Genomic DNA, 23061 nt, shown 5'->3' on the forward strand with positions numbered 1-23061 from the left:
AACAATGAAGTGCGGGCCACGGGCACATTGTTGTTTTTTTGTGTAGAATAAAACTGACACTGCATGCAGAAAAACAGCAGGCGCATTACCAGAGCTGACGACACTCGTGAGGTCTGCTTACTGCCACAGTGTCCGGCCTGCAGCCCCAGCGGGAGGTCCAGAGCACGAGTAATGCCATTACAGAGACTGCCACATACCCAATGAGATTAGACCCCTGCAACTGGCTTGCCGGAAATTCAACTAAATAACCATCTTTCATCTGGTTTCAAAATATGGTCTTGCAACCAAAGTTCTGTAGGAATTTAGTTGCTTAGGTAAAAAAAAACAATATATAATATTAATAATAATAATAATAATCATGCAAATATGGGTCAGGAGCTTCAGTTAATGTACACATCAACAATCAGAATGGGGAAAAAATTTGATCTCAGTGATTTGGACCGTGGCATGATTGTTGGTCCAGATGGGCTGGTTTGAGTATTTCTGTAACTGCTGATCTCCTGGGAACAGTCTCTAGAATTTACCCAGAAAGGTCTCAAAACAAAAAACATCCAGTGAGCAGCAGTTCTGTGGACGGAAATGCCTTGTTGATGAGAGAGGTCACCTGAGAATGGTCAGACTGGTTTGAACTGACAAAGTTCTACGGTAACTCAGACAACCGCTCTGTACAATTGTGGTGAGAAGAATAGTTTCTCAGAATGCGATTCTGAGATGCGGGTTGGCACTGTTTTGGTGGCACGAGGTGGATCTACACAATATTAGGCAGGTGGCTTTAATGTTGTGGCTGATATATATATATATATATATATATATATATATATATATATACACACACATACACACAGGAATATATGTACACAATACATGCAATGTCAATGACATTGGAATTTCATGAAGGACCAAAAATGTATATTTTTTAAAACACCTTAATAGACCAAGCATCAGTTTTATATGGAAAAATTCGCTCAGAAATGAACATTTTGTCATCATTCACTCACCCTCATGTTGTTCCAAACATGTAATAGTTTCTTTCTTCTGTGGAACACACAAAAAAAAATCTTAGATCTTCTGTATTCCAAAAGTGGGTAGTGTTGAATTCCTCCAAGCTCCAAAAGGGACAAAAAAAGCACCATAAAAACATAATAAAAGTGGTCCATATGACTTGAGTGCTATATTCCAAGCCATAAAGTACAATAGCTTTGTTCAAAAACAAATTGAAATTTAAGTTGTTATTCACTTCCCTTCTACTCTCATCTGCGGATTTTTTTTGTTTGGTCACGTGACACGCATGATGCATGAGTTAGGAATTAACCACAAGTGTGAATGACAGCTTCAGTTTTAATCTGGCCCTCACACAGCGAGCTATTCTATGGCTCCAAGAAGTCTTGGAAAATAATGCACCAATGATATGGACTTCTTTTATAGAGGTTTTGTTCTTTTTGGTAGTATAAATAACCATTCATGTTTGTTGCATGAAAAAGAGCAGCTTGAACATACTTAACATCTCTTCTTGTGTTTCACGGAGCAAAGAAAATAACACAGGTTCGAAACAACATAAGGGTGAGAAATTGATAACAAAATGTTTATATTTGTGCAAGCTATTCCTTTAATAAGTGTGACTTCAGATATTTCCCACAAATGTTACAGAAAAAGCACCCATGTACAGTGTGCACACCAGATTGTCACATACAGGCCAAAGCTTGGAGGGGGTCTATAATTTATAATTCTGGAAACAAGCAGTCAAAACTTTCTCCTCCATCTGTAGGATAATGTCATTTCAAAATGTGTTTTGAAAAAAAGTGTTTTGCGTCATTGTTGTGTCATTTCCAGTCTTCTCACATCCACACAGCCTGCATTTGGCCCATTATTCCTCTAATAGCCCACGCTAAGGGTCCCCAAGACATTGGGTTTGGACAATATGCGCTCACACGCTGCCAAGTGTCCTGGGACATGGCCCTTAAATAGGTGATGAGACAGGAAGTCATATTGTATAAAGAGACAACAAAGGATGTTGTAATTGGCTGAAGTGCAACAGCAGACCTCTTTCAACACTGGCTATAATCAATTGATGTTGACCAAGTTAGAAACTGTTTCAGTGCTTTTGAGCGGGTTAAAATATGTTGGGTAAAGCTCTACAATGTCACTAGAAAAAGACATTAAGATTGGTCTTGGGAAGTCTGACAATACCAAGAATGTATGGTAACACTTTATAGCTTTCATTGAAAGAAAGGTTCACCCAAAAATTTAAATTCTCACATTATTTACCCACCCTCATGCAATCCAAGATGTGTATGAATTTTTCTTCTGCAGGACACAAACAAAAAATGTTTCTATCCATAAAGGTATTCCATTAGACTGCAGTGGTCAATCCATATCTTCAGAAGCAATACGATATGGGTGGGTAAAAAACAGATCAATATTTAAGTCAATATTTACTATCAGTCTCCATTTTCACATTCACATTCTTCTGCTTTTGTTTTTGGCAATTTGCATTCTTCATGCATGTTGCCACTGGGCAGGGAGCAGAATTTGTAGTAAAAAAGTACTTAAATATTGGTCTGTTTCTCTCCCACACCTATCATATTACTTCTGAAGACATGGATTAAATCACTGGAGTCTTATGGATTACTTTTATGATGCCTTTACATGCTTTTTCGAGCTTCAAGATTTTGGAACCAATTCACTTGCATTGTATGAACCTATAGAGCTTAGATATTTTTCTAAAAATCTTAATTTGTGTTCGGCAGAAGACAGAAAGTCATTCACATCTGGATCACATATGGGTGAGTAAATGAATAGAGAAATTTTATTTTTGGGTGATCTATCCCTTTATTAAGTTATTTATTAATGTGATAAAACACTGGTCTACTGTATAAAGTCATTAAAGTTTCATAAAATTTCTACTTATTTAAGCATTGCAATCAACATGAAATAATGTTCAAAACCCATTTTACTTCCATAATGTACAGAAGTGGATTAGGGCCAAGTAAATCCATTAAGTGCAACTACACATATTGTTCTTGCATCTTTCACAATTTATCAGATACAGAGGGACATTTAATAAATGATATAAATATAATTTGATCATTGTACACTGTTTAGAGGATAAAAAAAGTGTTGAAAAAAAATCGCATTGTAAATCAATAGGCAGTCTCCGGAGTCTGTGCGTAAATTAGGTCTAAAGATAGATCTAAATTTACATGACACATAATACAGTATAAGGTTTTATTGGCCTTCTTTGATAAGCATAATTGTACTGGCACAGAAAGATATGTTCTTATTGAACAGATTTGCTTAGAAGACATATGTGAGTAATGTGTCCCTGCAGTTTAAAACATAAATAGGCCAAAATAAATAATTAAAATATGGTTAACAAAGTAGATTAGAGTGAGAGTGTGCAATAAACGATTCACTCTCTCTTCCTCCTCCTCTTCTTCCTCGCTCCAAATGATGATTCAAATAGTCCTAGTCTGTTAACATGGCAGTCACCATTTAAACCGCCCGAGCGAACTTGAATACTGTATAATGGCAGTAACGCTACAAGTGCACATGTAGGGATGGGGGACATGCTATAAATACATTCATGGTATTTTTATTTGAAAAAATTACCGATATCCGATAACATCATCAGTACCTCGGTTTTGTGCTATTGGCTGATCTGTATAATTCCTTTAGTGAATGGGGTGCTAAACCAGTGCAGAGAGTGCATGCTAGTAAACAGCGCATTTACCAGGTGCAATTCATTCTTAGTAAGGCTTTTTACGATCGTTTATAATCATCTTAACTTTTCCCAAACTAGCACGTTGATCGCTAGTTATAAAGTAGAACATAAGTGCTTAGTTGAGGGAGCTGTCCGGTCCAAAGGTGCTGAAATTTTGTCTTCTCGTAATGAAAATAATGTGGATATACAGACAAACATGGAAGTTGTTTGTAACCTTGTCGAGGCACATAAATGTATTAACTATTACAGAATTTAATTAATGATGGCTTTAGTAAGACAAGGTTTCAAATATAAGAATTCTTAACTTCATCGAGAATAATGAAAGTGATGCAAAGAACGCGTGTAACATGAATGAACGTGATCACGTAGCCTAAAGTTCTGTGTTTCTTTAGCTGGGAGCCTGGGACCTGAACAGATGCACAAAGAACAGGAATAAAATTATGGATATCATAGGTCTATAGTTCAGTAGTCCATTTAAATATGAATAGATCATCTAACCAGATGTAGATACAATTCTAGGCACTGTGCACCTGTTGCCTTACTGCCATTATGCAGCATTTTGTGACTGCCATGTAAACAGACTAAGACTGAAGAAGAGGAGGAGGAAGAGAGAGGATGAATCACTTAGTGCACACTCTCACTCTAATCCCCTTTGTTAATTATATTTTAATTATTTATTTTTGGCCAATTGATTAATGTTTTAAACTGCAGGGTCACATTACTCACATATGTCTTCCAAGCAAATCTGTTCAATAAGAACGTTTCTGTTTCTGTCAAAGAAGGCCAATAAAACGTTGTACTGAATTATGTGTTATGTAAATTTACATCGACATATCTCACTGCGTAACCAACATAGTATGATGCATCGTTGGAGAAAATAACTAGCTAGTCATGACTGTTTCCCGAAACTGTAGTAACTGTCTCACATCCATTGTTCGAACCACGTTGGTTCAACAACATAGAACTGTCATCAATGATGTTATACAGGGGGTAGAGTCAAAACTTACAAATTAAATATTACATTATAATAGCTCATTTACAAGTGCATCATGTAATGAGACAGATTAACTCTTCTGCAATAGATGTGTTTTGCTCTACATCAGAATTCAGGGTTCCCCCGACACACATGAGCACAAACGCAAATGGGTGCATTCTATTCAGACGAGATCATCCCTATGCCCAACTACCTTCAAAGTCTTTACCATCCACGTGAGAGCAGTGGAGGGCTGAAAGACGTGGGGCTCCAAAATAACAGTCATTTGGAATTCACTTTTTAAGACATTTTTATTGAAAATTCAGTTTGATCTATTATGATTGATCTCCCTATGCCCTGCGGAGGCTGAGTTATCCCATTTGGAACGCAGCCAAAAACGGCACTTGTGCGTTAACATGGAAACAGAAGTCATGTTCTCCAACAGAAACCACTTGTGTTAAAGCGCTTTCTCTTAACAGGCTTTATAAGCGCTTAAACGGCTGCATTCGAATTTGCATGGCATTTCAGAAAGGCTTTCTGCATATCTGCATATTCTGCCATACTGTCATATTTTGTGGGTCCTTGTTATTAAAAAGTTTGAAAACCTCTGATCTAGGCAAAGATTGACAAATTGGAAGAATCAAAAAAAAAAAAAAAAAAGAAAGATATTACTAATAACTTGTAGGCAAAATTTTTTGGATGCTACATAATTCCTATATGGACATGGCTGACATGTGTGCCAGAAATGTGCTTATTACTCACTTGCTGATGGGGTGTCTGAGTGCACAGGTGGTGTTGAAGGGACAAAATTGGGGAAGAAGAAGGAGCGGAGAGAGTGATCGGAGTGGAGAGGAGAACGCTGGGTCGGCAGGTTTTCACAGCTGCCCGCCACACTGCCGTTAATCTTCAGGTTCAATGGCTTGTTCTTATTTTTTGCTCTACAAAGAGATTCAAAAGAAAAACCAATGAACCCACAAGAAAATAAGACCACAATGTGTATCTGGTTAAGATCATGCATACTACAATTTTTGTTGCTGCTTTGAGTACTTCTCACAAACATACAGTACTGTGCCTTAATCAGGAAAACACACACGCATTCATCTCACGCTGCTAACACACAACGTTGCTTGAAGCGTAGCTTATTTAGACACGCTTTTTCTTCAGCTGAGATTTCTGACTGCACACTATGAATAAGGAAAGCACAGGTTGTCAGCACCTCACTGTGATGCCTCTATCAGCAATTCAACAAAAAACATTCTAATTCAATTAGACCTATTCATCTTCATTCTGCATGTGTGTGTGTTTGTATGTGTGCATGGTTGGGTGTGTGTGGCAGGGCGGAGGGCGTGGCCGGGCCGTGATTCCGCACTGCCGTCTCCGGTCGCCTTGATCCCTCATCGGGCTTAATCAGACTAATTACGGGCTGGGTGTGCGGAATCACGGCCTGGCCCAGCCCTGCCACATTGTGTAAAAGAGGGTTTGTTAATGTTCAGAAAAGATGTTTCTACATAAGTGAAGATGAAAATGACAAGAAGACAATGAGACAAATATGGATCAACAAATTAAAGGAACAGTAACAAAAATATACAGAACAGCCAAAAATGAAAATATTCATAATTTCATCTTGTATTGTATTCTTCAATACAATACAAGATGTGCATTAAAAATAAATGTGACTGAATAACTCGTTTATAAATGGACTACCCAGGGGACCAATCATAGCATCTGAAATGTTTCTAGAAAATCCAAATCCTGCATAGAGTTTGCAGAGCACATAAGTCAAATACAAACATGGACTGTGCTGAAGAGCAGGTTTCTTGACACTTTTGAAAAATATCTTGACCATATCCGCATCCGTATGACAAAGACATAATGAAGGAGGAGCGCACACACATAGTGCAGAACTATGACCCGCTGTCGCGCCCAGACATGAAACAAGTTCTTAAAGTGATTTGTCTGTGTGCACTAAACCGTGAGTATTTTAGTAATAAGGAGTCACAGTGGCTACAACTTCTCCAGAAGTGATGATGTTGTTCTTTTGAACACAACGCACATTGTTTTTGCAATATTATGGATTTTCGTAAAAAATGTATTTGCAACTTCAATGGAAACATAGCTGATGTCATAGAAAAATGCCAGACATTCAACAAGGAAGCAGTTAATGCACATGAAACTGGTCCTGCTCGACCTGTTCAGAGCGGGATTCGAACCGGCTTGGGAGGCATGGGAGGCGGGCACTAAAGGCTACAGCCTCTAGCGTCAGTCGCTAGTGCCACCACTTGAGGCCAGGGGAGTACAGTTTATAAGCACAGCACAATTATCACATACCAACTGGCTCCTGTTACACTCACCCGCCTAAACCTAACTCCCATTCGCGTCATGGCACCACTGTAACCGGTCCTGCACGACACGCTCTGAACGGGATTCGAACTGCCATCAGCCGGCATGGGAGGCAGGTGCACTAACGAGGAGACTAAAGGCTACACACACTGCACAGCTATCACGTACCAGCTGGCTCCCGTTACACACAGAAGAATGAAAGTCTATATTTCTATTCTTCCAATTCATTGCATATAGCCCATTTACACAACCAACTTCTTATTAATGTGCTGTCTTTGTTTATAGCACAGGTGCTGGACAGGGAATGGACTATAAAACAGGATGCAGATGCTGTAATAGCCAGAGAAGAACCTCTGAATTAAATTGCACTTGACCCAGCCAATAAGCACTTTGCACAAGCAATTACACCAAATCGCCTTGTGCATAGATTTTGCACATGCTTGCATGAAAATACCAAACCTTCATGGCCATACCCATAGAATTTGCTCTTATGATTTATCGCATAGTGCTGCACTTAGCACTTAGTGCTCTCAATATACGGCCCTTGGTGTTTCACAGAAGGAAAAAATATAATACAGAGTTGGAAAAACTTGAAGGTGAGTAAATGATAGAATTTTCTTTTTGGGTGAACTATTTAGACTATCACTGAATCTGTACAATGGTGTGAATCTTCTTCACAGCATTGCATGTGTCCAGACAGCACTCTTAAAAGAGAGGCATTTTCATGTTTGTTCTACGTAATCAATTGCAATAGGAGCCCTAATTACACCAACACAAATGTAAACATTTGAAAGTGCTTGTGGTATCACTTTAAAGAACATCAAAAGAAAGAGTGTGGATCCCTGATTGGTGATTTTCAATGGTTCTGGTCACTCACAGAGGCCACTTCTAACTGTAACATGAATGAACAAATTGAATATGATTTGAGACTAAGCATGGTTTTCATCTGAAAAGAGGATGCTTACTAAGCTTTCAACTTAAGCTGTGTTCACACTGCCAGCTATTTGTCGCTGCATGTCGCCAGTGGCTGGCGGTTAGGTCGCTAGTGGTGTGTATACTGTTTCTTTTCAATTAATATTATTATTCAAATATTAGGATCACGTGAGCTCTACCATCTTGTCTCGTATTGGCTGTCGCTCCCGAAAGTCACTCTACATTTGCATAAAGTTAAACATTTCTCAACTTTGACGCATCACTGGACACGGCCACATCCGGTCGCCAACTGTCGCCATCGCTCGTGTTGCCGGAATTCATCAGCTCTCATTGAAAATGAATGAGATGAGGTCGTTTTGTCACTGCGTGTCACTGGCAGTGAGAACGCAGATTTAGAAGGCAGAGATAGATAAAGTTGTTTATCTATTTTCACAGGTGCACTCAAAATGTTTTACCCCTAAATAAACTATTAGTACCTACAGTATATAGCCTAATAAAAAAAGCTGGTTTTATTTCGCATCAGACAAAAACGACCTATTTTAACAGACTTCTTTAACTCTTCTTTAACTTTATCAAACACTTCTACTCACGGAATAATTATTCATGGCTGTCCACAAAAAGCTAATTTCTGTGATGGCAAAAATGATTGTTTTGGCGTGATGCTACATCCACACCGCTATTTGTCATTCTAAAGTAAATCCAAGAGTACTGCCATATCCACCTGTAAAACACAGACTCACAAGGGAGAGAAAACAGACTAAACATAAACCAGAATTAAAGACTAACTTGGACCAATCAACATGAAGAGGACTAAACGAGGAGGCGTGGCAAGAGGAAACAAGCAGGCAGGGTTAGGAGAGCGCATGGCAGACAGAAAACAAAACAGAGGTTATGAGAGGCAGGCTAGCCGATTTGTAACATCTGAACATGAACATTTTGTGTCAAATTTCAGATTAGTAAAAAGTTCAAAAAATAAATCTATTGATCAACAGTAGTAAATTAAGAAGCCAGGAAGGCAGCTGTGGTAAACTGTATTTTTTTCTGTATTTTTGGCTGTGTTTATGTGTGTGTTTGTGTATGTGTAGCAATGCTACCATGAATGACAATGATATGTGAGTCTCCAACTGCACAGTGCAATTGACAAATACTGACAGTGTGCATGTGAGAGAGGTGGGCTTTCTTATTGCACAAGGAAAACCAAGACAGGAACATGAGAGAGAAGGGGGAAAAAGAGAAAGATGGAGAGAAAGAGATATACAAACAGACAGATAAAGGTTGATAAACAGTTTGATAAGGATTTTTTCAGCTTGACCACCCCAGTCCTTTTGTATTTCACAGAATTAAAATGAAAAAATAAATATTTAAAAAAAAAAGGTGAACAACATGAGGGAGAATTAGTTGAAATTTCTCAGTCAAGTAGAATGAAAAAACAATGTATTTCCAAAATGGGAAAAATAATGTCATCTAATGGTCATTGAAGATGGCAAGGAAAACAGCCACTGTGAGGGTTTTGTTTCTGTAGAGCTGTTGAAACTTTCTGGAAATTATGTGTTTGTGCATGGCAGCGCTGTCATTGATGACAATGATATGTAAGTGTCCAAGCGCATCAGGCATAAGTGTATGGATATGACAAATTCTGACACCAGATGTCATTCAACGTGCGTGTGAGTGTGTGTGTGTGTGTGTGTGTGTGTGTGTGTGTGTGTGTGTGTGTGTGTGTGTGTGTGTGAGCGTGTATTTATCACTTTGTGGGTAACAAATGTCCCCATAAGGATAGTAAAACCCGAAATGTTTGACCTTGTGGGGACATTTTGTCGGTCCCCATGAGGAAAACAGCTTATAAATCATACTAAATTATGTTTTTTGAAAATGTAAAAATGCAGAAAGGTTTCTGTGAGGGTTAGGTTTAGGGGTAGGGTTAGGTTTAGGGGATAGAATATAAAGTTTGTACAGTATAAAAACCATTATGTCTATGGAAATTCCCCATAAAACATGGAAACACAACTGTGTGTGTGTGTGTGTGTGTGTGTGTGTGTGTGTGTGTGTGTGTGTGTGTGTGTGTGTGTGTGTGTGTGTGTGAGTGAGTGAGTGCTGAAGGTTTTGGAGCATGAAGAAAGTACGAAATAGTGCGGTCACAGTGGAAGACCTTGACATCTTGTTACTTTTCACAAATTATTTTCAAAAGATAAAATTATCGACCAGTAAATAGTAAATAGCAGTTGCTTTGATATTCTATTTAATTTATTTTAATTAAATTTACTTTTCTAACCCTATTGGCACATAGTTTCTTGTTTTAAACAAGGCATTTTTAATTTTTGTAAACAAGAATTTATTTTTTTGCCATATTTGCTTGTATATATGTATATACTGTATAAATGTATCTTGTTTAAGAATTGTTTGATATTTTTACTGGAAAATACAATATAAGAGAATAATTTTTTGCAGCATGTGAAGAGTTCATTTATGCTTCAGACTGTTCAGGACATGCCCCCCTCACTTTTAGAAATAACTATATTCGTCACCCCTACTTTTTGAGAATTAATAATTCCATTTCAATGCATTTATTTTGCTTAATTGAAGTGCAAGGGGAAAAAAGTTAAGCTGTTTGCTTAAACCGAAACCTTTAAAACCCAGCAGAAGCCTCTGCCAGCTGGTTGCTTCAGCCAAGGCCGTAACTAGTGGGGTGAAAGGTGGTAATGATTCTAGGGGTCCACAGGTCCAAAGGGTCCCACAACAAATTCTAAAATTTATTTTTTAATAGGAAAGGGGCTCAGAGCAATCTACAGTCAGGGGGCCCATAATACCTTGCTATGGCCCTGGCTTCAGCAGTGGGCGGAACTAAAAAGCAGCAATACCATTAGCTAGCACTCACAGTCCACGTTTTGATTCAGCAAATTAGTTTGAGTAAACGCAGACAATCTGAATAATATTACTCATATAATATTGTTAATATTAATGATATAGACGAACAGTATAGTCTATCAGACTTAATTTACACTGCAAGTCTAAATGCACAGATATGATATTTTACAAATCCACTTTTTTGTCCTGGTGTTTACCTAACTGACTGTGTTTTTAATCAATACCTCATTTTAAATGTATTTGACCATCACATAGGTGCGTATCCTTATTACCTTGAGCGCTCTCACAACACACACACACACACAAAAAGAAGCTGTCTGTCAGACAGTGCATTTCCGAAATGTAGGATTGCAGGGGAAGAGTAATTTATATTCATAAGGAAATATAAGGAAGGATTCCTAATTGGATGATTCAGTAATATTTATCAGGAAAGCACTACGTGATTGGTCGGAGAAACTATACCCCTACCCGTAATCGTAACTGTAACCAATCAGGTAGACCTTTCCTCATAAATATACACGCAGTCTTCTCCTTCTCCATGTGGGAGCCGAAATAAGCAAATAAAAAGCGATCTTATAGAATTTCGTTATCTGAGTAGATTCTCTCTCTACACCCTTTAGCGTTTGACCTGTTAAGGAGATCAATCAGTGGTTGTCTTGCGATCGACCAGTCGATCTCGATTGATGTGATGAGCACCCCTGTTCTAAACTGTTTATTTGTGTTGTTGGCAGTAGTAGCACCAGCACGTGCAGTGAAAAATGGAACCGTATACGCGTTTACTGTCGGCACGACACGAAACACCGCAACGGACACTTCCAGTGTAGACAGCATCTTTCATTATAATGGGTTCTATTGCTTTTGACACAATACACAGCTCGTGTCCAGTGTAGAGAGGGTGCTAGAATGTGTACACCCCCCCACCCCATCAACCTTCAGTGAGCCCCGATTTTTTCAAGGACATTGTGTTTACTTCCAGTTATATCACACCTTTTGTGTTAATTAAAATAAATGACTCTCCAACAGCGTTCAGCCACTGTCAGTCTTTGTTCATAGGATGGATATGGTGGGGAAAGTGAAATTGGTAAAAGTCAGAATTGAACTTGGGTCACCTGCATACAAAGCCATCTGTCGTACTAATGTCGCCATGCCAGTTCTTAGATCTACAAATGGCAAATTTACATACGTTTGCCTTTTCTTCAACAATTATATATATTTTTTGTAGTTTTGACAGGTTTCATCAGACTATTTTCATGCATATAGTCGGCCTGTGTGGCCAGTGCTATTAACACTGCAAATTATTATTTGGCTACACTGAACCCATGGTAGGGGGCCCCCTGTTGGTCGCAGCTGCTTATGTTGCCTATTAGGTAGATGCGGCAACGAGGATAATGCCTTATTGAGTTTTAAATCACCAAAGCCAACCTCCCTACCTTAACCAATAGTGCCATAAAAAAAACAAATGTGAGACGAAAAACCCAATAACAAACTGTTAATATAATTCTGAAGAGGAAAGCGTAAGCTTGTTTTTGCTCAATGTCCCTAGGGGAGGTCTCGAGGCTCGAGACTTAACCTGAGCTTGAATACCCCCTGTACTTGTTGAGTTATTGATGACTAGATGGGAGGAGTTGGGGTGGTGGAGGGATGCCGGAACAATTGTCGCAGCATAGAAGAAAGCAGCTGTTTATATACGCTTACTCTGGCAATGTGGTTGGTCAGATTAAATGAAAAAGCTCCTTGTCTCCATGTCATTTTATGGCGCTTTTATGACACTTTCAGATCATATGTTGACTGGTGTGATCTTCAGGACTCATACCCTGGTCCTTTGCTCTGCGAGAGCAATGGTCTGTTAATTGAGCAACTTCACAATTTAATTGCACTGGAGCAGGCTTGTAAATGTAGTTGGTTATTTAAAGCAAATCTTGTGATTTGAGTGAAAGTAAAAAAAAAAAGTCAATGTTGTTGTAGTGCCTCTAGTGTTCATTTCATTAGTAAACAGCCACAATATGTGCAACAAACCACTTGACCACATTTTATACCAAAAATGTAGGTATAGTAAAGTGATTCTATGAAACCAGGTTGCAAAAATAAGGAACAAACAATGGTTCGACATTTTCCATGTTGGTCAGATAATCTTTTCCTGTCTAAGTGAGTGGCTCTTGTCCAGAATAAAAAGCAATGTGGACCAGACTTTATGCCGATGGTCAGACTAAAGGAGTGTAATGCTTGCATTGGACTCTCCTCTCAGTAAGAGCAGTGCTAATATCGAGGAACAGGGATAGTTAGGCTTCATTAAACTTCACCTACGCTCATTATTTGCTCAGCAGAACAGAGGGAAGAATGTGTCATAGAGGTGAAGGAAAGGAGCAGGGGTGAATTTAATATTTCCACTTAATAAGGATTTTTATAAGAGCCCCAGTCTCACAACACAGATATATACAAGACCAAACAAAGTGTGTATGTGTGAATGTCTGTTTGGGTGTGTGTTGGGTTATTTGTGTCTTTGAAACTGTATGTGTGTGTGGCTGAGACCCTTAAAATATTTACCATGGTAACCAAAGTTGCAACTAAAATACCAGTTAATTCTGTTATCTCTAGTGCTGGCTAAGGCAAGCATCACTACTAATATTTCTCTCATGCTGAAGGGTATGGTTAACCATAGTATTAAACTTCTGTGGATAACCTGTGTGTGGCAGTGGGGGCGTGGTCAAGCATCCATCCGGAAAGAAAGCGGTAAGGGCACTTGCGCCTGAGCTAGATTATGTCTAACACCTGTCTCTAATTCCAGTTAGCATTTGATGCTGCGAGAGATATAACAAAAAATGTTCATTTGAAAAATTAACAACAGGGCCAAAACTATGCAGTTCAATTGGTAGTTATTTAACACATATAATAATAAAAACACAACCAAAACTGATGTAAACTTTAAATTAAATGTAAAAGGTGGATCTTGGGATTTTAAGAATTGATATTGGGATCCTTCAACTGAAGAACTATATTTTTACCCAACCCCAGTTTTAACTGTATTGTAGGAACTAATAGTTACGGTAACACTTTATTTTAAGGGTCCAATATAATGAACTAGTTTAGGTATAACTAAATGTAGAGTAAGGCTATCTTAGCTATAATTTACAATGTATTAAACATATTATTTTTGTGTAAAAAATAATTTAATTAATGGTTAATTTCAAATATATATCATATTTGTAAAGTTTACGAAACAACATTAATCCAGTATTTAAAGCTGCACTATGAAACTTTTGGACCTCTAGCAGTTGAAGTTGAAGTTACTCGAGGAGGAACATGTTTTGGTAATTACGTGAGTTGGGCTTAAGCTCTACTTTTCTGTGTGGATGAATATGATGGCCGATGTAACCATGGTTACAGGTGATCATCTTATCAGAGTGAATGTCACTAATGACATCCAATCTCGCCCCCTCCCCTCAAAAAATAAATTAAATAAATAACGAGAGAAAGAAAAAGATGGATATCCAGAAAATATATAATATATAGCAGATAAGTAGCATACTGTATCTTCTGCTGTTATTTTGACTTATTGAAAACAATTGCTTTAAAGTGAATTATGTTACAAAAGTTGCTGACATTGCTGGCAAAGCAGACATTAGACATAACGATTGCTAGTCGTATCAGATAAGGTCAAAGGTGGAAACAATTATAACTTAGATAGCAGGCAAATAGACCAATGTAGTAACTGGTTTGGAGATCGGCATTGTTACTAGCATAAAGTTAAAATTTTCTACTGTCCTTACTGGAAAATTAAATCAAGCACTGCAGTACCACAATCCATAATAAAATGCTCCATTAGAGTGGCTAACGCTAGCTAACAAACTACCAAGCTAAGAGAGCTACCTGACTAACTATCTGTTCAATAAAATATCTCACCTATCCAGCAAGAAAAAGCCATCTCTGGGTTGGATTTAAATCCTTTCAGATCTTAAGAGTTGTCACCACCTATCACCGCACATATACGTGCGCTGTAGTAGCTAGCTGGACTTTCTTTTTACAGATAGTGTGCAATTTTCCAGCCAAATACATCCCGACAGCTCTAAAATATAAATCATTATTATAGGCTTAACAAGTGAATTGGGGTAAGGCAAAAACATGGTTTGGAAGACTAATTGTTGGTGTACTTGATCATTAATGAAATGTATTTATTTCTAATAAAATAATTGATTATATAGTGTAGCTTTAAGGCTTAGTTGTACTGGCTTTACAAAAATGCTCTAAAAATCTAAAATATTTTATTAAAGACCTGTTCTAAAGTGAAAATATTACCTATTCAAAGTATATATGTTTGTTTTGCATTTATTAGGTGGAATAAGATTATTTAAATACTGTATATTATGACAGAAAATGATGACTAATTAATTTTTACTTTACAAAGTTGTTACTAATAAATTGCTAAAATTATACAATTAAACTTCATAAATCTTAAAAAAGAAAATTTGACCCCTTGTTCTAAAGTGAAATGTTTACTTAAACAAATTAATAAAATGTTTGAGTTTTATTAGGAGATTACTGTATTTGTAGTAAACTTAAAAATCTTCAGAATGTTTTATTTCAATTGAAACGTGCAAAAGTAAGTCAAGTCAAGTCATTTTTATTTGTATGTCGCCTTTCACAACACACATTGTTTCAAAGCAGCTTTACAGAAAATCATACATTAACAGGAAATTAAACTGTAATATCTATAATGTAGCGATTTAGCAAAATAAGTCTTAAAATAGTAAAAAAATATATATATATATATATATATATATATATATATATATATATATATATATATATATATATATATTGTAAATATAAATACAAAATCCCACCTAATAAGTGCAAAACAAACCAAAAACTTAAAAAGGTTCAACTTTGACTTGAGTTGTATTAAAAACAATTTAAAACAACAAACAAAATAATTTTTTTTGTAATTTATTAGTAATAAGTTAAAAGGTAGTTTGAATAAACTTGAATACCAACTAATAAATGCTAAACAAACTTATCTTGAATAGGTAACATTTTCAACTTAAACCCAGACCACAAGTTGTCTTTAATATAATATTTTAATAATTTATTTGTAACAGATTTGTAAAGCCAATACTAATTAGAAAATTCTTAATTACTAGCATAATACTGTTCATTAAAAATAGATATAAGACCTCTGAAATTGAGCATTAATTACATTACTTTCTACACAAAAATTTGATATTTAATAAGTTGTATATAAGTTGATAGCTCTACTCTGTATTCAGTAAAATATTCATTACTGTCTTATTCCTGATGAATTAGTGTATTTGTATGAATCCTTAAAATAAATTGTCACCATAGTTACTTATAACTGCATTAATTGAAATTTTGTCAAAAACTATTGTTACCCTGGTGATATTCTGTTAAGGAATGAAGGTCTGATAACTCTGGCTGTTTTTTCTTCTTTCTTATTAAAGGAATAGTTCATGCAAAAATGAAAATGATCTCCTCATTTACTCATGCTCATGTCATCCCAGATGTATGACTTTCTTTTTCCAGCAGAACTCAAATGAAGATTTTTTAGAAGAATGTCTCAGCTCTGTAGGTCCATACAATGGAAGTGAATGGGTACCAACATTTTGAAGCTCCAAAAGTCACATAAATCAGCATAAAATTAATCCATAAGACTACAGTGGTTAAATCCATATTTTCAGAACTGATTTACTAGGTGTGGGTGAGAAACAGACGAATATTTAAGTCCTTTTTATGCTAGATATAATTCTCCCTGTCCAGTAGGGGGCAGTATGCATGAAGAATCACCAAAAACACGATACAAGAATATGAAATTGATCTGTTTCTCACCTACATCTATCATATCGCTTCTGAAGACATTCATTTAATTACTGGAGTCTTATGGATTACTTTTAAGGTGATTTATGTGATTTTTGGAGCTTCAAAATGTTGTCACCCTTACACTTGCATTGTATGGACCAAAAGAGCTGAGAAATTCTTCTAGAAATCTTCAGAGTACAGCAGATGAAAGAAGGTCATACACATCTGGGATGGTAAGAGGGAGAGTAAATGAGAGAATTTCAATTTTGGGGTGAACTATCCTTTTATTCTCCATATATTGACAAACAAATCTATCTTAAACCATGGTTTGTTGGTCTTGTTAGCTGGTCGGTCAGCTGATCTCTCAGCTCTACCAGCTCACAAGTGCCAAAATCCCTTTAAAACCATGAAACTAGACCAGCCTAACTGCCTTAGTGTCCAGCTAAGACCAGCAAACCACCTTATTCAGGTTAAGCTGTTTCTTTTCAGCAAAAGTGAAAAGCAATATACATAATATAAAGGAGCATTTCATAGTATAAACTAATAAGTTTGTGCATAGCTCTTTAAATGAGCAACAATGCATACTGTGATGGAACTAATAAATCAGATATGCATCAGACTGCACTGCATACATCTAACGTGAATGAGAATGAACGAGATGAAAGACAAACAGGAAATTGGGGCTGATTCATTGAGGTAAGGTGTCTCTTGTCGCTCATTCAGGAGCTCCCGGCAAGTTTGTGTCTGACAGCTTGACTCCCTTCACTGGGGCACGGCTGTGATAAATCAATGATGCGCTGGGATGCGGCCAAGGCCCAGCGATTCTTAAACACTCATTTAAATTCATAATCATGATTCCAATCTGGGTGGCGGGTAGGGGAGAGTGGCTCATTACGAGGGCCAGACTGGGGAGTGGAAACCAGCCGCACTGGTGCACTTATGTGCCTTTAACCTGACCGCTCATTAATGGGAGGGAGAAAGAGACTGCATTAACATGGATGAGGACTAACCACTCAAACACACACGTGCCAGAAGATTTACAGACAATTTACAGTCACATATAGGTATGCATACACACACACACACACAAAAGATGTAAGAGAGAGAGAGAGAGAGTGAGACAGTGAGTGGTCTGGCTATCTATCTGTCTGTCTGTCTGTCTGTCTATCTATCTGTCTGTCTGTCTGTCTGTCTGTCTGTCTGTCTGTCTGTCTATCTATCTATCTATCTATCTTTTGCCCTTAGCAAACATCTAGCAACACACTAGCAACCACGCGACACTCATGCAACCCATAATGCTGTTTTAAAAGTATTCAAAGAACATAAAGCCCATACACCATCCAAATTGATTTTTAAACTTTCAGACCAGGCTTGAGACAAGTTAGTTTGTCTAACTTACCTCAGTTAGTAACAACTAGTTATATTTAAATTGAATTGCTTGGCAATACAACATGGCCAATTGACCTATTCTATAGTGAGAAAAAGAAAGAAAAGAAAGAAAGAAAGAAAGAAAGAAAGAAAGAAAGAAAGAAAGAAAGAAAGAAAGAGGGATAGATTATGTTCATGCACCCATTCAATCAGGTTTGACTTATACTTTTATTTTTGTATTACTTGAATTACTTTACTTACAATTAAAAGAGTGCCAAATTACCTTTTATATGTTTAATGTGAAGAACATTAAAGAAAATCACAAATTGTAAAGATTTCTTTTGGCCACCAACAACAAATCTGTGTTTGTCCACATATTATTTGCATAATGTATCAATATAAAACTAGTGCATCATAGAAAACTATTGTAATCTAATTTTGTTGGACACTAACATGATGGTAATACCATGGTATTCTTTGAAATACCTTACAATTTGTATACCGTGATATTTGAAAATGGTAATTAAATGGATTAAATAAAATAAAATATGCAGTGCCCCCAAAATTTATTTGAAAATTTAAGCCACACTTAAATATGTATGAATGTAATTGCAGTAGATAACAAAACATCAAACCATGTAACATTATGATATATACAGTATGTATTGTATGTATGTATGAATATATATATATATATATATATATATATATATATATATATATATATATATATATATATATATATATATATATATATATATTAGGGCTGTCAATTTAATGTGTTAAAAATGTACGCAAATAATCGCAATGCCCCCGGACTGTAATTAGGAAGATTCCTGAGAAATGCAAGCTTGTAGTACCACCTGTTTACTCCAGAGGGCAGTAATTGAAATTTCAGCTATATGACCGACAAGCAGTTTATACAGTGAAGAAAACAACCAGACAGCACAAAACAGACATTCGTTACGTTCTTACATTCAAAACACTTGAAGGAGCGCAAATGCGAACTAAGGGATCCCAAGATGTGTTTAAAGATTGAGTATTAAACTATATTTAACTTGACACAGTGACCTAAACATTTTTTGTTTATGAAGCAACACACCCGAGACACTACACAAGCATGTCTGACGCAGGTGTAAATTGACGGGTCCTTAAACAAGCCCTCATAATAAATCTCCAACTGATTGACAAATTCACTTGTGTAATGGATTGCTGTGAACTGTGTGCCAATGATTGATTTATGATCAATAATATGGTAGTAAACAATACATTGTATTCTAAAGCCGCTTTTTTGTATTGTCTTATCAATGATTAACTCTTCTGCCACAAGAATGTAATGCATTTTAATTATCTGAATATTTTTTATTTTATATATATATATATATAATAGGGTTGTCAATCGACAATTGACGGCTTTAGCGGCTGTCAATCAGTTGGAGATTTATTATGAGGGCTTGTTTAAGGGCCCGTCAATTTACACCTATGTCAGACGTCTCGGGTGCGTTGCGTCATAAACCTAAAATGTTTAGGTCACTGTGTCAAGATAAATATAGTTTAATACTCAATCTTTAAACACATCTTGAGATCCCTTAGTTCGCATTTGCACTCCGTAGAGTGTTTTGAATGCAAGATCGTAACGCATGTTTGTGTTGTTCTGCCCATAGACATAATAAATACATAGACGCCCTATTGGCCGCTTTGGAACGTTGCTGCGATACGTCAACACGTCCGCCATTTTGCGGAGGGCAAGACTGCGCTGTAATCAAATGCAAGTAAACGGGTGAGTTGCGGTTTTTCTGGATAAAAACAAAAATAACGTTTACATTTATCAACCGATTTCAGTGGTTTGTACATGGTGTAACGAGTACTTGTCATAAAAGTCGGTTTTAAGAAAATATTTAGATTTTCAGGAAATTTACTTTAAAATATATAAAATAAGATAAAACTATACTATAAATCATGTCAACTCATGTCTCAACTTTCACAGCTCGCAAGCAAGCTATTTTAGTCTGACTAACTCCGGTGGCCAACTAACGTTACTGTTACTAATTATATAATGACCAAATACAACCAAAAACAAATGTTCAGTCTTACTTGTGAAAAGTAATTCCCCGAGACCTGTTTTCAATAGTGCGGCGATTTGTACAGCCCCAAGCACCACATGAGGCAGGCGTTTTTCCTCAACTCCCGTTATGAGAGAAATGGGAATGTTGCCCTCCGCAATATGGCGGCCCGTTGACGTACGCTCCGGCGGCCAATAGGGCGTCTATGTATTTATTATGTCTATGGTTCTGCCTACTGAAGTGTTTTCTTCACTGTATAAACTGCGCATTGCCCACACAGCTGAAATTTCACTTACTGCCCTCTGGAGTAAACAGATGGTACTACAAGCTTGCATTTCTCAGGAATCTTCCTTATTATGGTCCGAGGCATGCGATTAATTACGTTATTTTTTGTAAAATTAATGAATAACACGTTAAATCGACAGCCCTAATATATATATATATATCCTCCATCACCTGGATTGAGGCGAGTCACTACACCACCATGAGGACTTACAGCGCATTAGGAATTGGGCATTCCAAATTGGGGAGAAAAAGGGGAGGGGAAAAAATAATACATTTTGTGGGAGTAAAGAATCGTGAATTCAGTACCAGAAATCTAACCAAGTCCTTACTCCATTTATAATTTTTGTTTTAAAAATCACATATTAATTCAATCAAGGAAATAACATTTAGTTTTTCCCCGATTAATCGATAAATATTCGAAAGTTAATCAACTATCAAAATAATAGTTAGTTGGAGTCCTATACATAATATTTCATTTTCATTTTGTCTGACTCTTCTGATAAAGTGATTTTTATTTTCAAATATTTTAAAAACAGTTAATTGATTTGGCAAAGCATTTATAAAATAAAATACAAATAAAAAAATGAACACTGGTTGCACAGCAACAAATAATATTACATAATTCCTTGCAAAATCTTGGCTTTCAGTTTATTCAATGATAATAGAAATCGAAAATGTACATACAAAAACATACACAAAAGGTGTATTGGCATTCCCTTGCATCATAATATACTTGATTCACTCCATCTATGACTTTGGTGTGCCCAAGGCAACACTCCTATTTCCATATCCTTTATACTGAATCCCAAACTTTATTGGGCTGCATTAGCCATGAACTATACTGCGTACCCAACACGATGATCAAACACAGGTCTGCTCCTCATCTCATTTCAAAAGTTTGCGGCAATAAAACCACTCTCATTAAAAGTAAGAGAAAGCGAGAGAAAGCGAGAGAGAGAGACAGAGAGAGAGAGAGAGAAAAGAGGAGGTAACAGACCTAATCAATCCAAACACAGAGCCTTGCACTGAAGCAGATGCAAATTTCTCAATTTCAAGTAATCCACTGTGGAATTACTTGAAGAAGAAAAGGCGACACAGTGTGATCCATGCGTCTCCTCCCCCGTTTTTCTTGCTTTCTCCTGTTCTATCTCCCATATTTACTCAATTTCTCAGTCAGAGACTCCCCCACTCATCAGAATAAATAAAGAAGTGCTTAGCATTTGACATAAAGGCAGCGGTTCCCCCACATACACACTCTCATTAAGTACTTCATAAACACACTAAGTCTCATAAAGTTGTGTGCACAAACAGTATATTCTTTCATAAACGCCCATAAAGTTGGATGTGCTGGTGTTTACACTTTTTGAACAGGAGTAAATGTCAAATCCTCCTCAACTGTAAGTTTTGGGGAGGCCACTTCCACACTAATTTTCAGATTCCTAACCTCATTATTTTCCAAAGTTTGAGGTAACAGAGAGCATAAGGATTAGATGTGTAAATGTTGTAAATTAATGCATTTTCAACATTTTTTAAATGCTTCATTTTCAATAGAGGAAAAAGCTGTTCTCATGTGTAAGAGAAGAAAATGAGAGAAAATGTATGTGTAGACAATTAGTTTTAATGAATTAATTACAATTGTTCTCTCAGGCCAGCATCATGGCCAAGTAACCCCGCCCCTTCCCCTATGTAGCGCAACCTTCGACCGCTGACTGCATGAAGTAGTAGTTCTCTTCTTTTTGTTGTAATTTCACACAACTTACACAACTAACACTACAAAATGTCGTAGAATGCAATTTGGGATGCAGTGATTGACTCCTTTAATAACTTCAATGTAGATCAACATGATCACACGGGAGGTCAGCATGTTGTTTTCCGATAGTTGCAGAACAGTATGCCGACATAATGCCAGCATACTGCAACGGACCGCCGTCATCTCCTATCAGATATGTTTGCATCGGTTCAAGTTTGATTGTTTTCCCCTGTGGCGCCCCCGGAATGTGTCTCATCCGGAAGCGCGTTGTATCAGCAGCAGGGGAGACAAGGGTTAGGATCCCATGACGAGACCATGAAGTAATCGCGATCACTTAATCTGTGGCAAGGGCGATTCAGGCGATGCATTTTCACCTCTATACATTTACATTTATGCATTTGGCAGACGTTTTTATCCAAAGCGACTTACAGAGCCCTTATTACAGTTACAATCCCTCCGGAGCAACCTGGAGTTAAGTGCCTTGCTCAAGGACACAATGGTGGTGGCTGTGGGGATCGAACCCACAACCTTCTGCTTAACATTTAAGTGCTTTAGCCCACTACGCCACCACCACTCCTCTATAAATGTTTGCTCCACTATTGGTTAGGGTTAGGCATAGGTTTGGGTTGGGTGGTAGACTTTATAAAACAGACATTTCTCTTCACTGTATTAATTCCTGTTCAGCTGAAAACAACTCGCTTCACGTATTACTCACATGTGCCTAAACGCCAAAAACACTTACAGCTTTGGCCACGGGGTGCAGTATTATGAATTTCGGTAAGTAAACACTGATTTTAGCTAAAGAAAAGTCGACCTACTTTTTTCGTTCTCACTGTGAGATCAGTCACTAATTGAACTACTTTGAATTAAGAGTAGCTTGTTACTGGGGAAGCTACAGTATCAAAGTGTCTTACTCAACACTGCTAAATGTAAACTAATATGTCAACCGGCTGAC

At 37.1% G+C, this 23061-nt stretch overlaps 1 protein-coding gene across 2 annotated transcripts in view; it reads right to left on the reverse strand.

Annotated features, from left to right (window-relative positions):
* The window catches only part of LOC127641873 (kinase suppressor of Ras 2-like), a 116185-nt gene that overhangs the window by 50084 nt on the left and 43040 nt on the right, over window positions 1-23061 (reverse strand). For both annotated transcript variants that reach the window (XM_052124698.1, XM_052124690.1), the window contains exon 6: window positions 5457-5632. In XM_052124698.1, the coding sequence (XP_051980658.1) occupies window positions 5457-5632 (176 nt within the window). The remainder of the gene's footprint in view (window positions 1-5456; window positions 5633-23061) is intronic.

Source organism: Xyrauchen texanus, chromosome 4, assembly GCF_025860055.1.
Source record: "Xyrauchen texanus isolate HMW12.3.18 chromosome 4, RBS_HiC_50CHRs, whole genome shotgun sequence".
Classification (NCBI taxonomy): Eukaryota; Metazoa; Chordata; class Actinopteri; order Cypriniformes; family Catostomidae; genus Xyrauchen; species Xyrauchen texanus.